This window comes from Trichomycterus rosablanca, chromosome 11 (assembly GCF_030014385.1).
Source record: "Trichomycterus rosablanca isolate fTriRos1 chromosome 11, fTriRos1.hap1, whole genome shotgun sequence".
In the NCBI taxonomy this organism is placed as follows: Eukaryota; Metazoa; Chordata; class Actinopteri; order Siluriformes; family Trichomycteridae; genus Trichomycterus; species Trichomycterus rosablanca.
Genome location: NC_085998.1, coordinates 18,144,019 through 18,171,740, shown reverse-complemented (window position 1 = coordinate 18,171,740; position 27,722 = coordinate 18,144,019). Strand labels below are relative to the sequence as shown.

The 27,722-nt window shown below is 35.9% G+C and overlaps 1 protein-coding gene and 1 long non-coding RNA gene across 4 annotated transcripts; both read left to right on the top strand.

The window, feature by feature from the left end:
• The first annotated feature begins 3,049 nt into the window (after positions 1 to 3,049).
• On the top strand, positions 3,050 to 6,588 carry LOC134323649 (uncharacterized). Of its 3 annotated transcripts, XR_010014073.1 has the most exons (3): positions 3,050 to 3,428; positions 3,900 to 4,294; positions 4,411 to 6,588. It is a non-coding gene; the product is annotated as an uncharacterized LOC134323649 (long non-coding RNA). The 3 variants fall into 3 exon arrangements; XR_010014072.1 differs by lacking the exon at positions 4,411 to 6,588 and having other exon boundaries at positions 3,050 to 3,375; positions 3,900 to 4,375; XR_010014071.1 differs by lacking the exon at positions 4,411 to 6,588 and having other exon boundaries at positions 3,900 to 4,375.
• A 329-nt stretch (positions 6,589 to 6,917) lies between these two features.
• Positions 6,918 to 18,044, top strand: LOC134323648 (MOB kinase activator 2). Its single transcript, XM_063005236.1, has 5 exons — positions 6,918 to 7,365; positions 15,675 to 15,826; positions 16,565 to 16,661; positions 16,782 to 16,906; positions 17,226 to 18,044. Exons 1-5 carry the CDS (start codon positions 7,274 to 7,276, stop codon positions 17,456 to 17,458), a joined length of 699 nt encoding a protein of 232 aa, XP_062861306.1. The 5' UTR covers positions 6,918 to 7,273; the 3' UTR covers positions 17,459 to 18,044.
• Positions 18,045 to 27,722: the final 9,678 nt, after the last annotated feature.

Below are 27,722 nucleotides of genomic sequence, written 5' to 3'. Positions count from 1 at the left end.
CTGATTCAAACACAGTAATATATCAACTTTCCAGTTTTCTCTGGGGATGAAGAGCTCTCTGTATTACCTGGCATATTCTGCATTTAAAAATAGCCAATGTGACTGTTTCCCTTAACAATGTACACTCAATCCAAGATCAGATCGTTTCAAGTTGGACTGCTATTAATGTAAACATGTTGATAAAAGAAGATGTATATTATAAACTGGTCCAGTATTGTGATGTATCTACTGCCTTCAGCATCTTTGCAATGTGTGAGTCTAGATTTCAGGTCTCCCATATTTTAGTCTTATGCTGTTTGTATTGTAAATTGATCTTTTTTGTGCAATACCTATTTTTTGTACAAGTACAATACTGAACATGTTCTGTTAAATCTAGATGTTTAATATTTATCAAACCAATAAATATTTCAAAAGTGTAAAGATGTTTTGTTTTTCCTAAATGCAATGATGTGCAATCCAGAGCAAAAAATATTAATACTATTTAAGGACACACCAATTAGCCACAGCATTAAAACCAATGACCGGTTAATTAAATAACATTGATTATTATCTCATTACAGTGGCACCTGTCAAGGATGGGATTTATTAAGGGGTAAATTTTTGGAGTTTTTTAATGCTTATTTATTTGAAGCAAAATGGCCAGTATAAATGTGATTTATTAATAACATATGGTAGAATTATTAACATTGATAAATAGTAACTGAGACTGTTAACAAAATTCAATGCATTACCTTAATTTGCAGAAAAGTAACTGGGTTAACTTTTGCAGTACTTTAGAAGAGAGCAAATAAGACTGGGTTTTGGTCATGGTTTGCTCCTGTAATCCAACTAAAGGAAAGCTAATAATCTGTTTATAAATTGATGTGCAATTTGCAAAGTGGCTACAATAATTGTGACAGCAAGCAATGAGAATGGAGGACAGGAAGAGAATAAAATAATGGAGGTTTTTCACCTGTCCCATATTTCACCTGCTGAAACTTTTTTCATAATCGTGTTAAACATCTCAAAGTAAATATGGAAAATTAATATATAATGAAAACGACAATGTGAATGGAGAGAACAAGTGACATAGGCCATGGTGAGTAAAAGAATTTAGCAATACATACCTATGGGGTGTGGCTGAACTGTCAGTATTGAGTCTGACTTATTACTAATCTAAAATATTACCAATTTATGTCCAAAAGTATATAGAACTTAGTTGAACTTAAATAAATAAAACTTTAAAAACTATGTGCCCAATGCAGTCCATAAGGCCCTTACTTGATCAGAGAAAGTCTCCACAGTGCAACAACCGTAGTCAGACAAGAGGAAAGAGGTCAATTATCAAATAATCACTTCTTTCAAGAGACAAAACTTCCAAAAAAGGTTTATAATAACAGTAACAGTGACTGGTTTAAGCACATACATGGTGGTTTTAAGTCCCAATAAAAACAGCACTTACAATTACCATAAAAAAATAATTATGCACAGTCACTGCTACACACCCAAAACTCAGAATAAAAAAATCAAACTAAAATAATTTTAGTGTTTTAGCAATCTGTGATTGATTAGGATTGTGTCTGTACACCCCCATTAACCAGTGATTTAATTTTTGGCACATTTTAGCACGGTGCAAAGCGATTAAGCTATGCTTTGATGTCACAGTAGTTGAGGGCAGAACGGTGTCTAAGTGGGTAGCACTGTCGCCGGACAGCAAGAAGGTCCTGGGTTTGATCCCCAGGTTGGGCGGTCCGGGTCCTTTCTGTGTGGAGTTTGCATGTTCTCCCCGTGTCTGTGTGGGTTTCCTCCAGATGCTCCGGTTTCCTCCCATAATCCAAAGACATGCAAGTGAGGTGAACTGGAGACACTAAATTGTCCGTGACTGTGTTCCATATAAACTTGTGTACTAATGAATCTTGTGTAATGAGTAACTACCGTTCCTGTCATGAATGTAACCAAAGTGTGTAAAACATGACGTTAAAATCCTAATAAACAAAAACAGTTGATTGTATAAAGTTCTGACACAAATTCAGCATTTAGTGTTTTTTAAATGTAAGTCCTCATGTACTGTTTTTTAGTAAAGATGTCAAGCGACGTGAAAGCGATGTGAAAACAACGTAGTTAAGTTTGCGCTTTTAATTTTGGCACGTATTCATCACGTTACTATGAAAAACCAATTCACATTTTCACAACATGAAAGAGGTGGACATCACATGTTCTGCACTTGACCTTTGGGGTCCGTCTCGAATCCTAGTGAGCTGCCTTGCCTCCCACTGACTACCAGGCAGCTGCCTAAATAGAGAGGATTCTAACTGACCTTGTACTTTAGAGGGCAGATTTAAGGGGTACATTATTGAAACGCTCTAGTTAGAAAGAGATTACGTCATCGGCTGTCCCCGCCCACCGCAGCAGATTCATCTGAGCGAGCCCTCAGCGGTTTTTTATAGTGGTGTGAGATACTGCTAAATTTGGTATCGATCCGATACCAAGTAAATACAGGGCCAGTATCGCCGATATCGATCCGATACCGATACTTTTTACTTACAAAGCAGTTTATTTTCTTTCATGTAGGGAAGAGCAGTGTGTCATGATTTATGAGGTGAATGTATCATCAATATGCTTTGACTAATAAATGATTTTGTGTTTATTAGTTAATCATGCACATGTAAAAACCCACGACAGTTTGTAGGCAAAAAAAGTAATTTTATTAATATAATATTGCTTTTGTAAAATAAAGTACAATTTATTTTTGTAAAATAAAGTACAGAAAAATGTTGAAGAACGTCAATTAGTTTTTCATAGAAAGTTCTTTTGTTCATAAACAGTAATATAAAAAAACTAAATTCATTCCTTTCACTGCACTTCTTCTCTGGCTTAAAACAAAGTACAGTACAACATCAAAACTGAAGAACAAATGTTTTAAAACTTTTTTTTTTTTATTTACTGATAAAAAATATCCACTTATCTCTGTATGTAGTTTCCCTGCTACATGTAGTGTCGCGTAGTCACGTGACGGCACGACAATAAAAGACAGCGGAGCAGGGAGGAGGAGCAAAGTGTTAGATGTGAAGGAGCGCGCGCGCACACACACACACACACACACACACACATACACATACATCTACTTTTGGAAACAACGGGAGGAACGTACTGAATGTAGCGGAGAAAAAAGTGAAACTAAAGTATCGATCCCATCACGCTAGTATCGATCCGATTCCGATACCATCGATATTTGGATCGATCCGCCCTCCTCTAGTTTTTTAGCGGTTTAGCATCGTGGAAGCTGCGCTTACTGATTATGTAACAATTTATTTATATTTTATTTTAGAAACAGCGATTGAAACTAAATTCCCGACGTGCTGCTGTCAGACGGAGGAATTAAAGAAGATTGAACAGGTGAGATTTCCACCCAGGTTTACTGATGGAACTTCCCTAAAACCCTCTGAGAGGTAAAACACCTGTTGTTACACCTTTAACTTTCCTCAACAAGTTTAAATTCAAAGTTAAATAAGTTATTATTTGTCATTTCATTCTACACATTTATCAATGTAACACACAAAATGCATTTATACAAATTATTTAATATTATAAACTTCAAAGGCACAACTACAGATAATCTCAGTAAACACATGAATACAACAGATACAAAAACATTGTTTGTTTCATACTCAGCTATAAATATACAATGTGAACATAAAATAAATGAATAAAATGTCATAATTCACTAGTAATTCAATAATTACATGAATTCGATGGCAAACATTAAACTATATATTTATTTAATGTTAATATATATATATATATATATATATATATATATACATATACACACACACACACACACACACACACACACACAAGTAATTAATTTATATAAATATACTATTAATAGTTATTGCTATACCCATATACAATTTCAGTTTTCTCACAGAGAGAAAGAGAAAATAAATACTGCACCCTGGCTTTGAACTTGCCTCTACTGAAGCTGTATTCTGATGACACAGAAGATACCAAGTCTGACTTCCACCTCAACAGGGAATCCCTGAAAATGCTCTTTCTATACCCATGCATCCTGTGATTTACTGGGTGGCCAAAGAAATGGAGGCAAATTCTCAGTTTACCATCCAAAACATGAAGAATTGCAGAGAGACACTCATCATGCAGCTTTGTGTTGCGTAGTTGGTGCCATAGATGGGTATCACGTTAGAATTAAAGCTCCAGGAGAACCTTATGCGCAGTGTTACAGAAACCGGAAGCTCTACCCATCTGTGCACCTACAAGCTGTTTCAGTGATCCTAAGAGAATGCCTAAATTGGTATTAGTTTTTTTTGTTATTGCATTTTAAAATGACATAATAAGCACTTTCTGTAAATAAACTAAACCAGAGTACAACTAATCAATTTTCCTGCCTCTTCCTTTCTTTACCCTCAGATAGCTGGGAGGTCACAGCAGAAGGTGACCCTGGTTCCTCCTCATTTGATGAGGCAATCAGCATAGGAGGTGAAACGGAAGGCCGGTTATCTAGTACCTCGTCCATGGCCCTGAACCAGGCTCATTCTTCTGCAGTTCCTTCGCTAGTGTCTGTTGCACTTCCCATAGGGGAACACTTCAGTTCCTAAAATCATTTAGAAACTGTCATCTAACATCAGCTTCAGTTGATTTAATTATACTCAAACGGATACACTAATCAGTACTTCCTTAATTTATTTTAGGTCTATTTTGGAACTTATATTTCTTTTTAAGGTTGTCCCACTTTTTTAGAGCTTGCTGTGGGGACACATCCTACAGCCCCAATTCTAAAAGAATAGTATGTACTCAGTATTCACTTAAAGTTTTGAAATGTATTCCAGTTAAAAATATTTTAACCAGATTAGGAATATGCTTAAATTGTAAATTTGCTCACTTTAACATGACTGTTGTGTCACACATGACTGTTGTGTGCTTACTGACCAGACAAAACATGAAAAACTTGGGTTCTTATTGTCTGCAATGATATAAAAGTCAAAGTAAATGTAAAAAACACTGTCCACCTTTTTAAACAAAAAAAGTAAAAGAAATTAAGGTGTTAGAGTAGCCTAGTCAAAGTCCTATCAAAAAACTAAAACTTGTTTCTTATTGCTGGTTGGCTACCATATAAAAGTGATGTACCGCTCGAGCATCTGGTTGCTAATATAACCTAACCAAGCATAGTTTTAGTTAGGATTGTAATGGCTCTGGTGCCATTAGGAATTACTGAAAGTGAGGCAGGAAGACAAAGTGGCACTCCATCTCACAGCAACACACATTTACAACTAGGTGTAATTAAGAGTAGATAGTCCACCTTCTGCATGTTTTGAGAAAGTGAGATCAAACCCATCAGAACACAGGGGGAGCATTGCAAATTCATGCAGACTGTTGCGCAGCACAGACTCAGACAACTAATAACACTAATCAGTACTTCCTTACTTCCTTGTAACTTACCATATATTTCTTTTTAAGGTTGTCTCACTTTTTAGGGCTTGCAGTGAGGACATGTCCTACAGCCCCAATTCTAAAAGAATAGTCCAATCAACAACCAAACAACGAGAGTATCATGTAATGAGAATATATGAGATGACAATGAAACTGGAGAATACAGTGAAAAAGGAATCTATTCAGATCATTCAGGCTCCTAGGTCTCACAGTGACACTTAAACTCAAGACTTTGGTCTCAGCAGCGTTTAGTATAAATGTCCCTGTCCCAACGTAATGCAACAAACTCCATGCATCAATTTCAGATTGATAGTAATTTGGTAAAACATGAAATCTCTTGGTATTAAGTTATTTTTTATTTGGATTTAACACACTATCCCAACTTTTCTGGAACTAAGAAATTGTTCTTAATTGAGGCCCTAACAGTACACATGGGAATTTGAAGCATGTAGGTATTTTTTAAAGCCTTGGTCTAATTCATGATAGTCGACACACTTTTCTCTCATTTCTCTCATTGGGTTTTCTTTGATCTTTCCCATGTTGAGTAATGACAGGGAATTTGGCCCGCATGTCACCTCATAAATAAACCAGAAAGTCTTGAGTAACTGCTTGATTGATACTCCCCCACACTTCTACATTTAGGGGTAGGAATACATTTAGTTAAGGTTACATTTTATTGAACCACAAAGACATTCCATGACCTATTTTGCACATCTTTAATAAGTTTTTATTTTATTGTATAATTGATAAGCCTATAAAACATTTATATGCACTGTTACAGCATTGTACTGTCATGTCAAGTGAGAAACAATATATATGGACACCTGACAATGAGCTTGCTGAAAATACAATTTCAAAAATAAACAGACAGTAACTTAGCCCTCCTTTGTTTGTTTTGTGGCTATAACAGACTTCACTTCTCTAAGTAGGCTTTCCACAAGATTTTAAACTGCCTGTAGGTACAAATACCCAGACATGAATATCCATCAAACGAGCATTTTGTGAAATAAAGCACTGAAAGCGCATATTTGATTTTGCACAGGTTTTTATGTCGGATAACCTTGCCAGGCTTGGAACATGTTTTATATAATTGATTGCTAGTGTATAACAGATGTATAAAATCAAAGTCCAAATACTTTTGGCCATAAAGGGCATGTAACTGGTACACTTTAATAAATAAAAACTAAGACAATGCAAAAAATGTTTAACTATTTTAGAATTACTTTTTTACACTGATTCTTTCTTTATTTAAAATATTTATAAGAACATTTAGAAAAAGAAAGAAAATCCACACTTTATCATTTGACTGAACTCTTTTTTATTTTCAACCCTTCCCAAACCAGATGCGCACCATATGTCTAAAACCCTAAATAAAAATTCTCCACAACATGTGTACAGGGAGGATGGACAGCTGAAGTGGACAACAGTGCTCCTAGAGGAAAGAATGTAGACTAGGAAGCGCCATGTGTTAGGTTAGGGGTGGGCTTTCCTCTTTGAGTGTGTATGTGTAAATATTTTCTCAGCACTGGTGGAACCTGTCTGTCTGCTTTGTTAGAGAGAGGACACAGCCTGAGGTGAAGAGAAAAAAACAGAAAGCCCAGAAAGAGCACATTGTACAGAAGAGCTGAACACATGAGAGACGCTGAGTTTTAAAACTAGCTTTTGGACTGCTGAGCTGGACTTGATGTAGATTTTGTGAGTGAAGGACTGCCTGTAAGGATATGAAGAAGCATGAAACCTTGTGAATAAGTGAGGAGTTCTTTGCAGTCTTTGACTAAACACTGGGCAAAGTGTGTTCTATAAAAAGACAGGGGGATCGCCTCATGGATAGGGTCCTCTGGCTATGGGGGGATGTCAGAGTTTTGATGGCTCAGGGGACGAGGCCTCACACACTCTGACTGCAGCTAACTATGGCAACATCGGAATCATAAAATTGTGAGTATGAATTTTTGCACACACCAGGCATCAAAGCATGACAGAAGGAATGCACCACAGACATGTGAATATTACAGATATAAGCAGAAACCTAACTCCAGAGCATGTGGGAAATGGGGCATGTGTGTTTATTCTCAAAACATATGCTTGACACAGTATCTTAATTATTTATTTGAATCTGTGCAAAAGAGGAGAAACTATAGTAAAATCACTAAGCAGTAGTTTTAACATTTGTTTTTAACATTTTGTCTGTTCGGAGAAGAAAGTAAGCTCAAGCTAATGTAAACACCACCTGTTTGTGGGTAAACACGTCTCTCTATTTACATACTAAATGTATGATGGAAATACAAAAGAGGAAAGACATAGAAGCAGAGTTGAGAAAAGAGTTAAAATTTTATATCAACAAAGTCAATTTTTGCATGGCTGTCATGTATAAATGAAGCTTTTTAGACAGAAATATTAAAATAAAAAACTAAATTTATGTGGTTGCATTAGTGTGCACACCCTCTTATAATTGATGATGTGGCTGTGTTCAGAAGTAACCAATCACATTTAAACTAATGTTAAATATTAGTCAGTGACACCTGATATCAATTAAATTTACTCTGATTAATCCTATATAAAGTTCCGTGTTTCTATTAGGATTTTCCTGACAGTTACTTAGTTACATCTTACAGCGAAAGCCATTGTCCGCAAAGAGCTTACAAAACACAAGGGATCTTGTTGTTGAAATGTTACAGTCAGGAGAAGGGTACAAAAAGCCATTATATACACCATGGAACACAGTGAAGATGGTCACAGACAAGTGGATGAAATAATAACAACAGTGACATTACCAAGAATTGGACACCCCTTCAGAAATGATGACAAGACAAGAAGAAAAAATGGTCTACAGGCCTACAGCCGCGTTAAATAAGCTGCAGAAATTTCTGGCAAGTACTGGTTATGTACTAGATGTAACAACAATCACCTGTATTCTTCATATGTCTGGGGCCTGGGGTAAGGTGGCAAGATCAAAGATCAAAGTTTTGGAAAGACACAGCCAGAGCCCACACCTCAATCCAATTGACCATCGATGAGGTGACCTGAAGAGTAAATGCCCTTACAATCTGACAGATTTAAAGCACTTTGCATGGAAAAGTAGGCAAAGATTGCCAAGTCAATATGTGCCATGTTGATAGACTTCTACTCAAAAGACTGAATGATGTCATAAAATCAAAAGGTGCCTCAACAAAGTGTTAGTTTCAGGGTGTGCATATTTATGCAACCACATTATCATAAGTTTTTTATTATTATTATTTTCATCCCCCTAAAAGATTTCGTTTTTTTAACTGAATTGTATAGATTATAGGTCACATTAAAAGTAAAAAAAGTTCATAAATTATTTATTTTGGTCTCATTTTTAACATCACAAAAACCTGGAATTTTAACAGGGGTGTGCCCTTCCTATTAAACGAATTTGAACGTAAAAATTGAATCAGAAGACTGTTTAGTGTAGTATTTCCAGCCATTATTTAGCAATTCTAAATATGACCATACCAAATACAATAAAATCATACACATTCATGTATATTCACATTCAACGTAAGATGAAAAACACTGTCATTTTTTTTATTTGAAATATAAGCATTTTACTGGTGGTCTAGTAACACAATGACACTGAAATAACATAATTTTTGCCAAACGCTGTGCACTAAAATGACATGATTTCTGTTCAATCTAGGCAACTACAATATCACATTGTTGCTACATCTACCTCCACTGGAACAGCAAAGATGTGAAAAAGTATTTACCCCCACCCATTTAAATCTCAGATTTTCCAACTAATTTAAATATAAGATATAAACAACACCAGTAAACACAAAAACAGCTTTACATAATCATTCGATTAAAAATAAAAATTTATTCAAAACTTCTATCACCCATGTGAAAAAAAGTAATTGCTAGAGAATTTTGGCCCAATCTTCTTTGTAGAATTGTTTTCATTTGGATACAGTAGAGGGTTTTTAAACATGACCTGCGCGTTGAAGGTTTTGACTATCCCAATATATAGTGCTTAAGTTTTAGGTCATAAACTAATGGCGCACATTCTCCTTTAGGATTTTTTGATAGAGAACAGAATTCATGGTTCCATCAATTATGCCAAGTCTACCAGTTCCAGGGGAAATGAAGCAGCCCCAGACCGTTACACTACCACCACTGGTATGATGTTTTTATAGTGGAATGCAGTGTTAGTGTTAAGCCAGATGTAACAAGACCCATGTCTTCAAAAGTTCCACCTTTGATTTATCAGTCCAAGGAATATTATCCCAAAAGTCTTGGGGGTCATCTGTAAGTTTTCTGGCAAATGTGAGATACACATACAGCTTTGAATACCATGCTACAATTTCTGCTAAGCATATGACCACTGAAAAACAGTTACCCTATAACCAGCCATAATTTATACATTTGCTTAAAAGCTATACTTTTGGCCACCTAACCGACATATATACATTTTCTTAGGCTTATAAACACTGGATGGAATGTAATGGAATGGCATTCATTATATCTACTAAACATATGACCACTGGAATGACCTGTTAAATATCTTGTGGCTAAAATACCATACTTAATTTTTGATAAACTATAACTACTGGAATGGCGAAAGACATTTTTATTACACCTACCATTAAGCTGATGGCCAGTGGAATGACCACCAATTCTGGTGTTAAAGTTCAGGGAGTTTTTTACGTGCGTTTATTGATGAGTTACATTTAATGCTTATCAAACATGAATAGGATATTACTCCGCAACAAGTGCTTAATTCAGCTATTCTAAATCAGTGCTACATTAACTCTAAACTGCCTCAAAGTGCTGCCACATGGTTCTATGTTATTATTACCCTCCATGCTTCTTACACACCCACTAAACAAATGAGAAATCTGTAAATAACCTTGGCTAAATCTAAGGCTAAAAATCTAAGGCTAAATGACTGCAACAGAATGTGGTGTGACATGGGAAACTTGTGCTATACTCTGCATGTGTTATCGCTCAAATTACTTCCTTATGTTTGGCCTCTAGATCTTTTTGCTCACCACTACAATCTATGCCTGCAGATTTTCCAGCAGTCTGGACCAAATGTGTGAGGCAATCATGCGTCAAAAGCCCCAAAAAGGGCTGGAAACCAAGAAATGCCACACTCGGAATAAAGCATAAATTATCACATAACTGTGGGTAACAGTTTTTAGTGGATATGGGCCATGTGATGGCAAGAAGGAAAGTAATATGCTTGCCTACCACGCACAGTATTAAAGCCAAAACAAACAGAGACCTGTACAGAGACCTACATGCTACTGTACTGATTCTACAAACCACAATATTTTACTGCTTGATAATCAGAAATTGTATTATATTTTGTTCAATATTTGTTAGGCCATTTTGTACATGAGGACACAATCAAGCTGAAACAGGAAAGGGCTTTTCCAAACTGTTGCCACAAAGTTTTTTAATTTAATTCCTTTTATACACATTTTGGTAATGGATGTGGCCAAAACCACCAATACTCAGTGACCACATATGTTTGGGGATATGGTGTACTTCACTTAATGTATATTCTTAGTTATTAAAAATAAAGTTATTATATATGTTTTATCCATTGTGTCCCTATATGAAATGGTATAACTATTTGTCCATTTGCATACTTTACAAATATAATATAAATAACTGTAAAATTATTATTATTATTATTAGTAGTAGTAGTAAAAGTAGTACTTCTGTCATTATTATTAATAATAATAATAATAATAATAATAATTATATAAGTGCTGTCAAATCTGACTCAGTGTTATATAACACAGTGTTATTATGAATTGCCTATTTGAAATAATCAGTATGACCATTTGGCCATTCATAAACGGTAATCTTTTGCAGAAAACTTAATATGTTGATTTAAAAATGTCTATTACATAACAGTTAAATTGTTTAATCCTACTAGTAATGTATCTGAAAAACTACTACACTTGTAACAGGAAATGGGAAACAAAATACAGGACAAACAGCGCTGTCCTTGTACCCTCATTCCCTTTTTTTTACTGACAAGCACAAACAAACACATAGCTATGTGGACTTTCATGACGTATTTGCTTTATCAGTTAGAATCCAGATCTGTGCATACAAAAGTTCTTTCTCATAAATGAATGGTCATTTCAAAGTTTTACATGGAGGTAAGGGCAGACGTTATCAGGGCTTTTGTGTAAATACAAATGTGAACACAGTGATGTATGTGCACCCAGACTGGGGTGCTGCTCTTTTGCATATGCAGTAAAATGAGTCTTGTTTGCATTGACGAGCTGCTCTCTTTTCAGGAGAAGCACTAGGACCTTTTTTTTGGCATGTTTTTAGTTACTAAAAATAATATTTTTATGATAAATTAACCTAATATAAAGTTTTAAACTAGCAACAAGTACAGATCCAATAAGTACTTGTTTACATTTCATTTCATAGGTAGCTGGTAACAAAGTCAAACAAAACATCGAGCTGCATTTTATCTGTCCAGCTGCCTCCAATTACATGCTCAGGTGCACTGACAATCAGACCATTCCTCCTGTACACATATACACATTGCTAGCTTTTCAACAGCAAACATATCTGAATGTGTTAAAACTACATTACATATGCAAATTGCATAATAAGAGCACACATTATATTTTTAGACTTTTTCTAACCATGCTGAGGCTTGTAAAAGTATTAGTGTAGTTACAAACTGTAGTCCAGTTCAATCGTCCCTTATGTTGCCAAATGCAGTGAAACAATAAGGCTGTTTTAACAGTATTTAAGATGTGAATAAAAACACAAAGCAGTGATTTGAACAATTGACCAATTTTGTAAAACAGTACAAAAATGTTAATTTCTGTTCTTCATGCCATCATCATATGTAACTTCAACAAGATATCTACACATATGCTCAAAAAGCATACATGCTATTTCAAGGACATCCATAATTATTTAAAGATAACAAAACAGCATAGCAGCATAATAAGAGAATGCAGGTGATAGACTACCCTGCCTGCAGTCCAGACATATTGCCTATTGAAAAGGACAATCAGAGCCCTGTACAATTCTGCTTTTAAAATGGGAGCAATTGCTGTGTTCCGCTCCCAAATGATTATTAAGACTTGGTCAAAAGAAAAGCTGATGAAATACAAATGTAATACTAACTGATGTAACACACAGTGGTGCAGTGGGTAGCTCTGTCATCTCACAGCAAGAAGGGCTTGGGATAAACTCCCTGGCTGAGCAGCCAAAGTCATTTCTGTGTGGAGTTTGCATGTTCTCCCTGTGTCCGCATGGGTTTGCTCTGGGTGCTTTGTGCTCAGATCAAGTGAAGCTACAAAAAATGTTGAGTGTGTGTGTCTGGCCTGTAATGGACTGCCAACCTGTCCAGTTTCCTGCCTGTCACCCAATTAACGCTGACCAGGATTAAGTAATGGTAAAACAGACATGAATTAATGAGTGTTTTTTTTTTTTATTGTATTCAATTTAATGCAAATCACAGAATTACAAATCACAGCGTTCTGTTTTTGTTATTATTTTCACATTTTGTCTCAACGTTTCGGTACTAAATGGTATTCAGAGTTGTATATACAAGGATTTAAACTGCAGCTTTATTTAATCAAAAGTAATTACAAAATCAAATCAAGAAATAAACCCACATCAATTGACTGAATTATTCCCAGTCTTAAGAGCCATGTTTTAACATTTTAACATTGCAGTTCATTAATATAAAGTCAATTCATGCCTAGGCACAGATGTGTTTCCTAAAAGAGGAATCCATGTATTTATCCAAGTGATAAATAGTGGTTGGATTTAAAAAATATTTATTCAGTTAGCTGTGTGTGTGTGTGTGTGTGTGTGTGTGTATGCGCGCACATTAAATACTGATTATAGCCCCTTTTCTATTTTCATAATATGATGTGGAAGTACATCAGTGGTTTTTGGAAAGATGCATAAAATAAATTCCTGGCAAGGCTTGTTTATTTTTGCACTGTACCTAACGTTCTACCTAATCTGCTTTTTTCTGCTTTTTTAATTTTTTATTCAACAAATGCAGCAAATGACACATAAGATTCAGTGGAGTGTGCGCCCAGGTGGCGCAGCAGGATATTCCGCAAGCACACCAGTGCCGAGATTCTGAACTCCTTGGTTCAAAACTCGGCGTTGCCACCAGTCGGCTGGGCACCATCTAGCGGGCATAATTGGCAGTGCCTGCAGCAGACATGTCTCTGCTAGGGCGGGATGAACCGGACTATGTGGGTGGGGTCTTCAAACGCTGTGTAAGGACCCTGATTAGCAGATAGAGAGAGGCGCCTGTGCAGAGTGCATAGGTGAAAAAGGGTTCCACAAAGTGCTGCGTGTGGGTCGGAGGAGGCGTGAGCAGCAATACACCAGCAGTCAGGGATCCCCCAGCAGCGGAAGACAAATTGACTACACTAAATTGGGAAAAAAGGGGGAGAAAATGCATACATAAATAGAAAAAAAAAGTCACAAAAAAAAGTCACAGCTGACCTTTCAAGCACCCATTTCTTGAGATATTTTTCTAGATCTAACTGATCTAAAGAAGGTCCAACTGATGAATGAACATCCATGCTGAGACGTTATTGTAGTTGTGTCCACAGTGGTATTGTTTGTTTTAGAGAATTCTCTTTTACAGTTTTTTGTGATTTTACTGCTTGATGCAGTTTGCGTAGCCTAGTAGTAACATGCAGTTTGGATTGATCTTTAAAATCTCTTCATCCCTTGTCTTACTGTACATCACCATTCATGTATGCATACCATCAGTAAGTGCTTCAGTAAATTTCTGGCGGTCTCTAGCTAATCTAGCTGAAGTTCTAGCTTAGTTCTAGCTAGCAAAACAGAAAGCCTGGAATACAAATTTATCATATAAGGTTTCTGCCATAACAGTCATGACATGAAAGTGAAATATGAAACTCCACTGTAGTGGGCTTATGAACAGTTATTCCAAAAATATAACAGCTCATGTAACACATTCTAACTTTCTACTACATTTATCATTAGAATAATAAACAGACAAGAACGTACACTTCTTACATACACATACTGATAGTTTCACTACAAAAGAGATTATTTCATATTTTGTTGCACTACTTGCTTAAACCTGAAGAAACAATAGTGTGGCTTCTTTGCATCTGCCTATTATTAAGTGGCTCTTAAGGAATTCAGAACAGTTGGTATTGCTAGCATTCATCATCAAATTTTAACCTAAGCATAACCTTCATTCTTAACATGACTGAGATACAGAGCTTTGCAGCTGATACATTTCTGCAGAAGAGAATATTAATGCACCACTGTTGTAAAATCCTCAGCACACTGCTTGTCCTGAAATGTAATCTGATTCTATGTTATTAATATTGCGGTATGTGAGTATTTTAAGACCTAATATTTTTTTACTTTTTTTTTTAAAGTAATCTTTGAAAAAAAAGAATATGTCATACATTGTATCGAATCTCAGCTCTGCCATCCGTCTGGGCTGGGCGGCCACATGAACAACGATTGGCTGTTGTTCAGGGTGGGATGAGCCGGCCAGGGTTCCTCGTGACTGGTGCAATTACGACCTCTGTTGGCTGATTGATGGCGCCTGCGCAGAGATGGGGAATAATGCTGATCAGGGTGTGGCTCTTTGTGCACAAGGCTGTTCTGCATATGAACTCGCCTCATGCAGATGAAAAGAGGCAGTCGGTACTGCGCACGTGTCGGAGGGGGCGTGTGTCAGTTGCGAAGCTCCTCAGTCAGCAGTGGAGGGTTGTATCGGTAGAGGTGAAGCATAATGCAAGCAGGGTAATTGGATACGACTAGATTAGGGGAGAAAATTGTGGGGAAAATTTGGAGAAAAGGAGGAGAAAAATGAATTTGTCATAACTAATTAAAATATAGGTATTATTAATCTAATTTATCATTTACTCCTATTTATATGTACAGAAATGCTTTAGAAATATCTACATTTTCAGTGTGCAAGAGAACTGCAGGATCCCAGAGTAAGTCATGTGTTGGGGGAGCTAGGAGGTATTTGTGGTTTTCCACAAACACAGGGGTCAGGAAAGACTGTGTTACGGTTTCTGATTACTCTGTTCAGCTACTTGAAATCATGTGTTTAAATGCCACTAGGCTAGCATTTACCCATGCAGTATAGTCCATGGGCTGCAACTGTGTAAAATAAAAATGCCTTTTTATGCATATCGTTTTTATAAATGTGATGCTAGAGGAGGTCCACTAATGACATTTTGGTGTGTCTGCATGTTTGTGTTTAAAAATAGGAAAAACAACAATGTTCAAAGTGCTCCATCACTGGAGGAGAAGCCATACCTGCAAGAACGCTTCTTAAGGGATCGCATTGCTGACATTGACCTGCTCACACTCTCTGCTCTGCCACATGGCCTGGACAGGCAGGAGTGGATAGCATTTAACAGTATGTATGATTTTTAGCTACTTCATACACATATACAAAAAAGTGTACTATCACAGCTGGATAAAAACTATGTGTAAAAAAGATTTATGATGGCAGTAAATGTCATTTACTGATAGTAAAATGAAACCAAACAAGTCAGACTAGTCCTGCAATTATTAAACCACTATTTGTATTGAAGAACTCTGCAGCTTAAAAAACTGCCAGATCTGATCTGGAGCGAGAAGGAAATGGTACACATAACTGAACTACCTATAAAACCCATTGTGGTTATAACAGTTATTATATACAGAGGTCAGTGATAGCTGAGTGGTTACAATACTAGACCAGTGATCAGAAAGTCAGTGAAAGACCTGAACAATTTTTGTTCATGTCTTTAATACCAATAAAACCACTGCTTTCTGGAGGAACATGGGCAATGCATAACAGCACTAAAACCTCATTACAATTCTGAATCATGTTGGATATACCATCATTTTGGGGCTGCTTTACAATCAATAAAAGGACCAATAACTTAGAATATAATAAGTTATTAAGGCTGGTCATGCAAGAAATCCAATAAGGTTTAAATGTATTTCTACAAGAACTGTTAAATTACAAAGTAGTCATGTTGCTACATTATTATACACTAATAATGTGGTACTGTGGCAAAAAGAAGACATTTGTATAAATAAATAAAAATCATGATTATTTGTGTGTGTGATTATCAGTTTAGTTCCTAATTGTTTTGTTTTATTTTAGCCATCTCTTTCTTCAAGAATATCAATATTCTCTCAAGTGCTCTCTCGGAATTCTGCACGTTAACAAGCTGCCCGACAGCCAATGGCCCAGGAAACAAGTGAGGACTACAAACACATATTTGATTTTGTTTAATATGATAAGTAAAGCATTTAAACTGTGAACTGTGTATGGTGTGCACTCTTAACACCTGGATATGTATTTTTGCTGTGTTGAGTAGGGTATATGAATGGATGGACGAGCAAGGAAAGAAGGTGAAATGTTCAGCTCCTCTGTACACTGACTATGCCATGTCCTACATCCAGGAACTACTCACAGATGAAAACGTGTTTCCAACCAGGACAGGTAACCAAAAATGGCAGAAGTTCACAAATGCCTTTCTTAAATAAAATACAGATGATTTTATATACAAGCATGAAAGTACGTTCTTTCAAAAAAAAAAGTACTCATCTAAAATGTTTTGTTTTTAAAAAAATGTTTGAAACCATGGGCTTTAATACCACAGGAAGAGGCAGTTCCTATTTAGTGCAGAGGGAGGCATTTGTGAATGTAGTGTTTAAAATAATCTATATACAATACATAAGTACTAATGACCATTAATGTGGCAAAAGAAGGTAGGGTGGAAAGCATTAGTGTTTATGTGTGTATGTTTGTGATTTTGTAGGGGGGAAGTTTCCAAACGGACTCATGTTTTTGGTCCAGAAGGTGTTTTTGCTGCTGTTCCGAACCCTGGCTCACCTGTACAGTGCTCACTACAGAGACGCCGTTTCCATGGACATACACCCACATCTCAATACTCTTTTTACACATTTCATGACCATCAGTCACACATTTAGACTGCTGGAGCTGTCAGAGACAGCACCACTCGAGGACCTGATTACAGCTCTCACGCACTAACTCTAAGACACAGGCTTATATATGTTCTATTGTAGCCAAAGATATATGTGTTTGCTTTCACATGTGGACACTACGTGTACTCATGACTTAATAACAATTCAGTGTTTAAGGAGCTGAACCTTAAAGGGACACTCAAATTAACACCATTTACATACTGCTAGAAAGGTCAATAGTAAAGAGAGGTAAGAATAACAAGACTGAACTGAACGTTTCTGCATGAACACAACAGCTAAGGGACCATGGGTGTGGTTGTGTGTGTATATAGGGTACAGATTAAGTTCCTTTCTTTACTTTTGGGCATATGGTAAACATTAGGAATACATTAGAGTATACACACACACACAGAGAGCAACAACTTCCACCCCTCTCAGAGACTATAAATCTATTTGCATCAGGTATCAGCCGTGCCTGGTTTAAAAATAGAATAAGATTAATTTGCACACACACACACACACACATTGCACCTTTTCCCTTTATTGTGCATGAAACTATTTATAGTTTTTTTTCTTTTACTTTGAGGTCATATAAAATAATGTGCCCATGTTGTGAAAAGCAATATCTTATAAAACTGCAAGTTCTATCTTGACATGTTGCCATGTTTTTTTTACCTTCTTTCACAAACAACTGCCAAACTGTCACACCATGCCATGAGCACTGTTTTGCCTATTTAAATAAAGACTATAAGAATAGTTTGTAGATATTAAATTATTTCAAAAGCTCACTCAAATCTAGAAAAGGAATTGAACATTACAAAATTCAGGATTCATTAACAAATTCAATTAATTAATGTGAATTTGAGTTTGGAATTTACCAAACTGTACAAGATACATGTAGGTAGATAAAGCTGTTGTAAACCTAGTTTCTTACACACCAGGGGGCAGCAGATGCCAGCGATCTGACGCCGTGTTTAGCAGTCAGATTGCACCATGCTTGTTTATGCCAGCATCCTCTCTGACTAAAAAGTTTTACATGTTCTTCCTATGTATTCACTGTGTTGGCCTGCATTGAACTGGCAGTCTGTGTATGTAATTGCTCCTTTTCTTACTCACCTCCATGTCACCTCTCACTGTCCTGTCAGCATCTTTGCTCTTACATGCTCTATATCTTTCCTCTCTGAACAACCTGAATGAGATATTGTCAGTAAACAACAGTTATGTCTCACCATGATGTTCAGGAATGGAGTATTGACCATATCCGATCTGAATGGCAATTATTATATCAAGAAACACTGACTCAAGGCGCTCGGTTGGCACAGCAGAAAAACACTAGCATGCAAGAGCTGACATCTCGACTTACGAGTTCTGCTACCGGCAGGCCAAGTGCCTATACTGGCCATGATAGGCTCATCTGAAAGGTGGAAGTGCCAGAGGGGATTCCTCATAACTGCTGCAATTACGACCTCTGCTGGGTGATCGATGGCGCCTTCACAATGAGACAGGAGATAATGGAGATTGGTACATGACTCTCTGTGAACAATATGGATTCCTTTATAAACCAACCTCATGCAGGTGAAAAAGATGCAGTCGGCTACTGCACACATGCCGGAGGGGGTGTGTGTTAGTCACGAATCTTCTTGGGCAGGAGTGAAGGCCAGCAGAGGAAGCAAACAGGTAATTAGATACAACTAGATTGGGAGGATAAATTGGGGAAAATGCATAAAAAAGAAACACTGACTCATTTTATGTACTATTGCATACTATTATCCTTGGACTAGTACTTCTTTTCCTACTGCTAACTTTTTTTTCTGACGCTGCCAAAAAAATAGTGAATGCCATTGCCACCCTTCCTCTTGCTCATAATACCTTTTATGTGAATAAAAGATAAAAGCTTATAAAAAAAACAAGCTTTAGTTAAAAAAATTGTGCATATCTGAATATTCATTTTGTGATTATGGCCTTGGTGTGTATGTACTGTATGTACGTAGCAAACCGTGACTCTTAAACCAAAGATTTATTTCATTGTGAAACCTATATTAAAGTATAACTTTATCCATAATGTCCTTCATTTTAACATGAAAAGATTATGTGCTATCTTCCGGTTGGCTATAATATTTATTCTTGAATATTACAACTTTATTCCATAAGTCAAATATTTTTAAAAAATTAACAATGGTCATAAAACACTGTCATAGTGTTCTCATAGTACTGCAAAGAGAAAGTTTTCACCTGAAGAAAATAGATCACTTCTTAAGCAAAATCCAAATCCTTCTTACAATTAATCGCTTTATCACACAAGCTCTGTGTACAAAACACTGCAGCCTTTGTTTCATTCTGTTCTCTTATACACTTAAATAAACAAACCAGATGGTTAAGGCAGTTGTCTTTGCTTACTTTATATCCATTCATTCAATTAATTACAGTCAGAACTCTTGTGTGTGACTTAACTATGCTCAAACTTATCCTTACCAGGATAAAGCAGTGGTAAAACAGACAATGAATGAATGATTTTCTTATCGTATAACCCCAAATCAAAAAATGTTGGGACAGTACGGAACATGCAATATAAAAACCCAATTTTTACAGTTACTGTTTTTATTTGTTAATATACATCAATTCCTGCATTTTAGGCCTGTGACACATTCCAATTGCTTAAATTTTTACAAAACTCTATAGTGTTTAAACAAGGCTGAGATTTCTGTTAGTCCTATTAAATATCAGACAGACATTTTAAACCTTCACACACAGCTGATGTTCTGCTATCACCTTAGTAAGAGCTGGCTTTTATTCCAGACAGCCAGACAGACAACTAGGACAAAAGATCAAGGCCAGGTATATATAAAAATAAAAGCGGGCAAAGTAGCTGGTTTGCTCACTCTTAGTGTTATGGTTACATTTTATTACAGTATCAAGCAAAAGTACATGAATTCACAAATTAGATATGAATTATATATCAGACAGGATGAGCACATATGAAATCTTGTGTTGTGTCTGGTCAACTTTATTTTATTTGTTAATCACATCTTTTTCTGCATTTTAGGCCTGCCACACATTTCAAACAGGGGGAATTAAGGGCAAGTAATAAGGTAAAGAAAACTAAATAATGACCTGATTTCAAACAGGTGATTGTAATCATGCATTTGTCTGAAATGTCTTGGTATGCTAAAGCATTAAAATTTCCTTCACTGGAACTACTGAGGCAAACAGTATAGGCAAACAAATTCATAACAACCACAAAGAATTATGCCTCCTTCACCAAACTTTACAGTTGGCACAATGCAGTCTAGCAGGCAACATTCATTCTCTAGTGTTTAAACAAGGTTGACATTTCTATCAAACCTATTAAATATCAGACAGACATATAAAACCTGAACACACAAGTGTTGTTCTGCGATCACCTTATTAAGAGCTGGCTTTTATTTCAGACAGCCAGACAGAAATATAGTCTCTTGAAAAACACAAAATTGACACGGCTTGTTACGTAAATCAATATACACCATGCTGAGATGTCCTGTAAAAGTGCAAACACAAATCTTACATTTTTTTCTAAAACGGAACAAAACTGTAGTACAACACTATATATTATATCCTGCAAAAAGCCTCAATGGCCACAATGGCTGTGATATTTACAAAACCCCTACAATTATAAAAATGGGCAAAATAGAGTGTAATGATTATTTTATATACAGCCTTTATGACTTCCACTGTTCTAGGACGGCTTTTTACAAGATTTTGGAGAGTGTCTGTGAGATTTCTTTAAAAAAGCATTTGTAAGATCAGACGCTGATGTTGGCCGAAAGGGCCCGGCTTGCAATCTCTGTTCTAGTTCATCCCAAAGGTGTTTGATGGGGTTGAGGTCAGGAATGTGCATAAGATTTAATAAAATGAACCTTAAAAGAAGCTAAATTAAATGCACCACGGCTACTGCCCTTTACCGAGGACGTCAAATAGCTTCACCTCCACTTGGAACAAACAAATAAAAAGTGCTCTGAATTTTGTCCCACTAGAGATGCGTACTTCAGGTTTGGGTTATTCTCTTTAACTGCCTTCGCATCAAGAGACCAGACACAGCTACATGAAGATATAGTTATATTCCTGTCATAGGTTGAAAGAAAGCTGTGTAATCACTAGACATCTGTAAATTAAAGACAAAAGAGGACGGAAAATGCCAGTTTTTTTTTTTTTAACCAGCAATGGCCTCTGCTAGGGAGCTACTCTTGAAAACTCAGTCTCACTTTGCCCATCTAAGGGTGTTGTCTGCTATACAGTGGAGAGATGCTGTTCATAAATTGCACAGTAATGCAGATGATACCCAGAGGGTAAGTTGAATGTTATGTTTTATTATAGTATCTGTAATCGAATATGTGATGAAAATGTAATGTTATTAATGTGGTATTTTAATAAGCTGTGGCTGCCATGTTTGACTAAATAGAAAAGCGAAAACTTTACCTCAGAGCTACTGTTTCTCTCGCGGCAGCTCTCTCTCTCTCTTTCTCTCTCTCTCTCTCTCTCTTTCTCTCTCTCTCTCTCCCATGTGTGTATGTGTTTGTGTGTAACGAAAGAACTGAGATATTTTAAAGTGTATGTGAAGAAAACTCACTATTTTAAGATTAAAATGTGTGTTAACAATAATAAAACTGCTGAATTTATTAGGCTAATCTACCAGTTTTTGATATTCTCGAGGTGTAGGCGCATCAGGTGCCCGGTTTAAAGCCACGTGACTCCGCCTGCCCGTATTTAACAGTTTGGGCGGGCGGAGTGGAGGATGTGTGCGCGAGCTCATCGTGAAAAGTCCACGTGCGAATGGGGAATTCGTAATCTCTAAACTGAGGTGCGTCTATGTTATTATTAATTTAATTAGTAAATAGCACTTATTAAATCGTTATTGTAACATCAATGTTATGTTAAATCCAATATTTTTTTTTGCTAACTCATCATAACTAACTTTACAGTTAAAAACCCACATTAAAATTACATTTGAGTTTGTTTATATGGCTTCTTTAAAAGCATTGTGTTAAAGATTTGCAGTAAAGTAACAGCAAAGTAGAAACAATAAGTTTGTTTGTTTATTAGTATTTTAACGTCATGACAGAAACGGTAGTTTTATCAGTTCACACAAGATTATATCAAACACAGTCATGGTCAATTTTGTATCTCCAATTCACCTCCCTTGCATGTCTTTGGACTGTGGGAGGAAACCGGAGCACCCGGGGGAAACCCACGCAGACACAGGGAGAACATCTAAACTTCACACAGAAAGGACCCGGACTGCCTCACCTGGGGATCAAACCTAAGACCTTATTGCTGTGAGGCGACCATGCTACCCATTTAGCCACTGTGCCGCCCTGAAACAATAAATATACGGGTGATTCTTCAATTGCGGGCTCTTTTGACCATCTTAACTTTTGAAAAATAAAATTAGGAATAATTTAGTTTTAATTATGTCAAGATAATGCTAAAGCAAAGACTTAATGATGGCTACAATTGAGCTTATATAGAATTTTAATATTTCATATTTATTTGTGAAGTGGCATAGCAAAATGTCATTATGTGTTGGTAATGACGTGTTGCGGTAATGACAATTTTTACTTTTTTTTAAAGAAAAAAACTAGATAGGCCATGGATTTGCTAAAGCTAGTCAACAGCTAGTACAAGATGCACTTTAAATACATATAAATAATGTGTACATTTCTTTTTTTTTTGTAAAGTACTGCCATACTGATGTAAATGGTAATGACGCTGAATAAATATACTCTATGATCAGGAGGAATATATGATTAAATTACTCATATTTCCAAACATTAAAATGTTAATCTTCTCTCATGGCTGGCATGTGCTTCCTTTCAAGTCTTTGTTTCCATGGTTACAACATAAACAAGTGTTACCTTCAAATGATTCCCTACAGAAACCATACACTGTTGCGGTAATGACGATAATGCTGGGGACAGTAATATATTGCTCAAAAATATGCATAGGTTGTACAAATATACAGTATGAAAAAAAAATACATTTTGTTTCTTTTTAAGTTATTATAAAACTCATATTGTGATTTAGCATTTTATTAGAGCAGAGAAGTTTTAAAGTCTGGGTTGGGGACAAGGCCAAAGTAGCAAAATATTGATGTTTAAATCATCATAAAAAATGAAAATCATAATTATTTTGGTATGTAATTTTTTTTAGTGATGCAATAAATGATCTTTTTAATACCTAAAATATTTGTTTTGTAATAAAGTATTTTTAACACAAATTTATAACTTAGGGATGTAAAAGTTCCCCCAATTGAAGAATCACCCATATATGTATATAATAAATAAATGTGTGGGATAACATGGGATAAAACTCTCTAACACAACATTATTTAGTTAAATATATAAAATGTGTTTACACAAATTTATATTCGTGCTAATAGATGATAATGGTTTTGTTTAAATTCATGCTTTTATAGGGATTTTATTTCTTTTTTTATTCTAAGAATATATTTATTAAATGTTACATAAAACATGAAAAAGCTTACTACTACTACGGCTACTACAACTTCTAATACTACTACTAATAATAATGTTAAAAATGGAATAAAAACTAAATGTAGCCTATTATGGTACAATATCTAGTGTTTTTTCGTTTTGACCTTATCACCCCCTTTCTGCAGGTGCCAAGGGCTGGTTGGTATAGTGTCTGCACAAAATGAACACACAGCATCTTATGTACATGCAGTACTACACACTTATATACCTGCTGCTGGCTATAGCATGTGCGACCTCAGCCTTCCCAACACCAACTGGGCACCACAAAAGGTGAGCTAATGTGTACTTTTCATGCAGAAAATATATTTGCAGGTTTAAACTCTTATAAGGAATTTTGTAAAGAAAAAAAACTAAATATAAACTAATCAAGTATATATTAGTGTAAACTAATCAATACATTTATTTTACATTAACATATTAAAAATTGCATTTATTTGTTGTAAGTCCATCTGCAATGGAAATCAGCTGCATGTGTCAGTTGTGAAATCATGTTCTTCTGCCTATCCAAATTTGGCTGGCAGATGGGGCATGGAAGCGTAGATAATTCAGTCAGTTCCTCTTCAATGACAGTCACCTGTGCCTCGTTGAGCATGAATTCGCTACAGGTGGACATGTTTTTATTTATTACAGTTTTTATTTATCATAGATTTGCTAGACTCCCTGATGGCAACCTGCTTTCTCTGGAACCATGATGCCGGGTTTGGTTTTATGCAGGTGTGTGACGCCAGCACAATGACACTATGTTAGTAGTGGCCAAATAATTTTATTGTATGGTTTCAGACATCTAGCCTTCTTTAAATTTACTTTATCAAAAAGACCAGTGTTTGCAGGGTGGTAAGAGAAAGTATTTTATCGTAAATGTTGGGCAATTTTGTCACTGTTTGGAAAAGTGCTAGTATAGTCACCTGAAGTAAGACATACAGCCCACATTAGTTTAAGACCTAAAAGTGAATTGGTAATACGTTAATTGGTACAAGACTTGTTTTATAATGAACTGGTACCTAGTCAGCATCTATTCCTGTCTTGTGAGTAGTGTTTCTAGGTGGTGTCATATCCACCAAGGCCATGGGACGTATAAGTTAGTTAAAATGAATAATGTATTTTGGACTGAATACAATAACTGAATATGTATTCTGAATACTTGCATTATTGCAAAACCTTTCTTCGTAGGTCCTGTGTTTAGCATTGTGGGCAAAAGTGAAAAGAATTCTAATCCTAACACTAGCAATCTAAACAAACTGGCTCTTTATTAAGAGTGTGTGTGTGTGTGTGTGTCTGTATTAATGGATGTGGGAAAAGGTCACACAGGCAAAGAGCACCAGTACAAACAGAGAAGTGATTAATAACGTTAATATAGAATTGGATTAAATCTGATTTTTTACTCCTTTTCACCATGTGATGTGGTTTTAATGTGGCCATCTCACTCTCTCAACTCTGTGTCTATAAAAGTCTCCTACTGTGTTCTAATGTGGGAACTCTTCTCCAGCCACTTTAACCTGCTCATTCTTTAATACACCCTCCCCTCCATCTTCACTCCTCATCCACTCTTCTGTCCACTACTTCACTACGGTGACCAAAAAAACATCACAATAGTGTACAATGCTCCTGTCCTCCGTACTTCTCGCCTTTTTGGGAATTCCCTCTCTTAGGCTGTGTTCACATGTGCCAGAAAACGTATTAATCAGAGTTATTTTTTCCACATAATTGTGGAATTTGCATCTCAAGCCATATACTAATGTCTAAATAGTATTAAAAATACTATAAACTTGTTGGACATCCAAAACCATAAACATCACTATGAAGGCTGTAACAGCCACCCTCCGGCTTTTCACAACATTTTGGAGAGTGTCTGTGGGAATTTGTGCATATATAATAGAGCATCTTTGAGCCCAGGTGATGATGTTTGATGATTAGGTCTGACATGCAATCAGCATTTATGGCATCCAGATCTGATGTTGGCATTAACCTTTAATAATAGCCTTATACTGTATAGTAGTTCTGTTTTGTGTTTCATGTGTCTTTATATTCCATATAGAGAAGGCTGTGTAGCTTGTCATCTACATTATTAAACTATTTTGTTATTTAGCTAGGTTCAGCTTGATGAGTGTTGTAAATAAAACTATCTAATATTGAAAATAATTTATATCTTGACCGGTTATTTTTTAGTATAAACAGGTGCTCGCTGTGAGGTGACAGTGCTACCCACTGTGCTCTGGCTGATGTTTTAATTAATTTTGATGAGTCTTTGGTTGGATAATAGTGTTTCTACATGTGGTATTGCTTTGGTGTGTATAGTACATCATTGTTTTGTTCTTATTAAAATCAATAGCATCCAGAGAGTTGAAGTGCTCATGTGATAACAGACCTAGTCTGCATATTCATCTTGCACCTTGGCTTGTGCAGCTCAGGTTTTGCAACTCGGCCTGTGCTCTGAGAAAAGTGGCATGCAACAGAAAACTTATCTGGGTGGAAACTGGTTTATATATGGCTGGTGGCACATTTCACCATAGCTTACTTTGATGATTTAAGTAAAATAATTCTTATCTAATCATGTCAAATTGCAAACTGTGATAAGAGGCAGTTAATCATTGTAATAAATGTGAATGTCAGTGCAAACACGCAAGTACAGGGAGGGACAAAATAAGGGAAACATCACTTGAACAAAGAGCTTGATTCTGAAGTTACTAAATCATGATTACAAACACAGCTGCACAGGTCAGTTGTATCGGTTGATTGTTATTTAACAGCATATATTGGCCATGGCACTTAATACTGCACAAAGCAAATAATGAGTTCTGAAGAGGCTGAATGGTTGGGTCCTGAATTTGAAGTGCATTATTAAGACTACAGAAACATATTGGATTTACAATATCTGGATGTCTATGTCTACGTGTTGTGTGCTTTCACGTGTTATGCACGTGTTATGGGGAATCCGTTATGGTATGAGCAGCATCTGTTAGAAATCAAATAGGTCTAGCAACCTGTGATAAATCACTCTTATGTTCTGATGTTTTAAAATTTCAGTATATAGTATATAGTACAGTGTACTAACATTTAGCTAGAAATAACATTTAGCTTTCAGTTAATTAAATAATAGTACCTAAAATTAAGGGCAGCATTAAGTGGGGCAAGGTGGGGATGATGCCAAGGGTAGTTGCATGAGTAGTTACAACTTTTGTTTACTGGTAGGCCTACTCGAAATGGTACACATTTTTTTAACCAAGTATGTCATTTAAAAAATAAGTTTTTATCTAAATTTAAAAGGTACAAATGTAACATCAAGATACATCTATTATATCCATTACAATAATGTTCTGTATATAAACAAAAAAATGCAGATTTTTTAGTTATATAGTTACACAATCCTGAGCTTATTAGCAGTGGTTATGATTTCATTAGAGAGGTGATCCTGCCTCTTTAACACTACGCTGTAATCTGTTTTAAAGATATTTGCCCTCCAGGATTAATGAGCCACTAAGTAAATGCAATCAGATCAGATTAATAACCCTTAAGTAAAACTGTAATGTCATAATCCCTGTACAGGCTGGAACTGTCTAACAAAGCTGGCCTTGTTCCAGTAATTAAAAAAAATTATAGGCAGCATTTGATATTAAGTTGTGGTTTAATTCTGCCAACTTAACTGTTTTACCGTTATATTAATTACACAAAAAGCTTTATTTATTAATAAACCTGCAAATGCAGTAGGGTGTGTGTATGTGTATGTGTGCAACACGTCTTAAGATAAACACATGCAGCCTCATATTTTAACATATGTTTTGGTGCTTTTACAAATATTGCATTTAA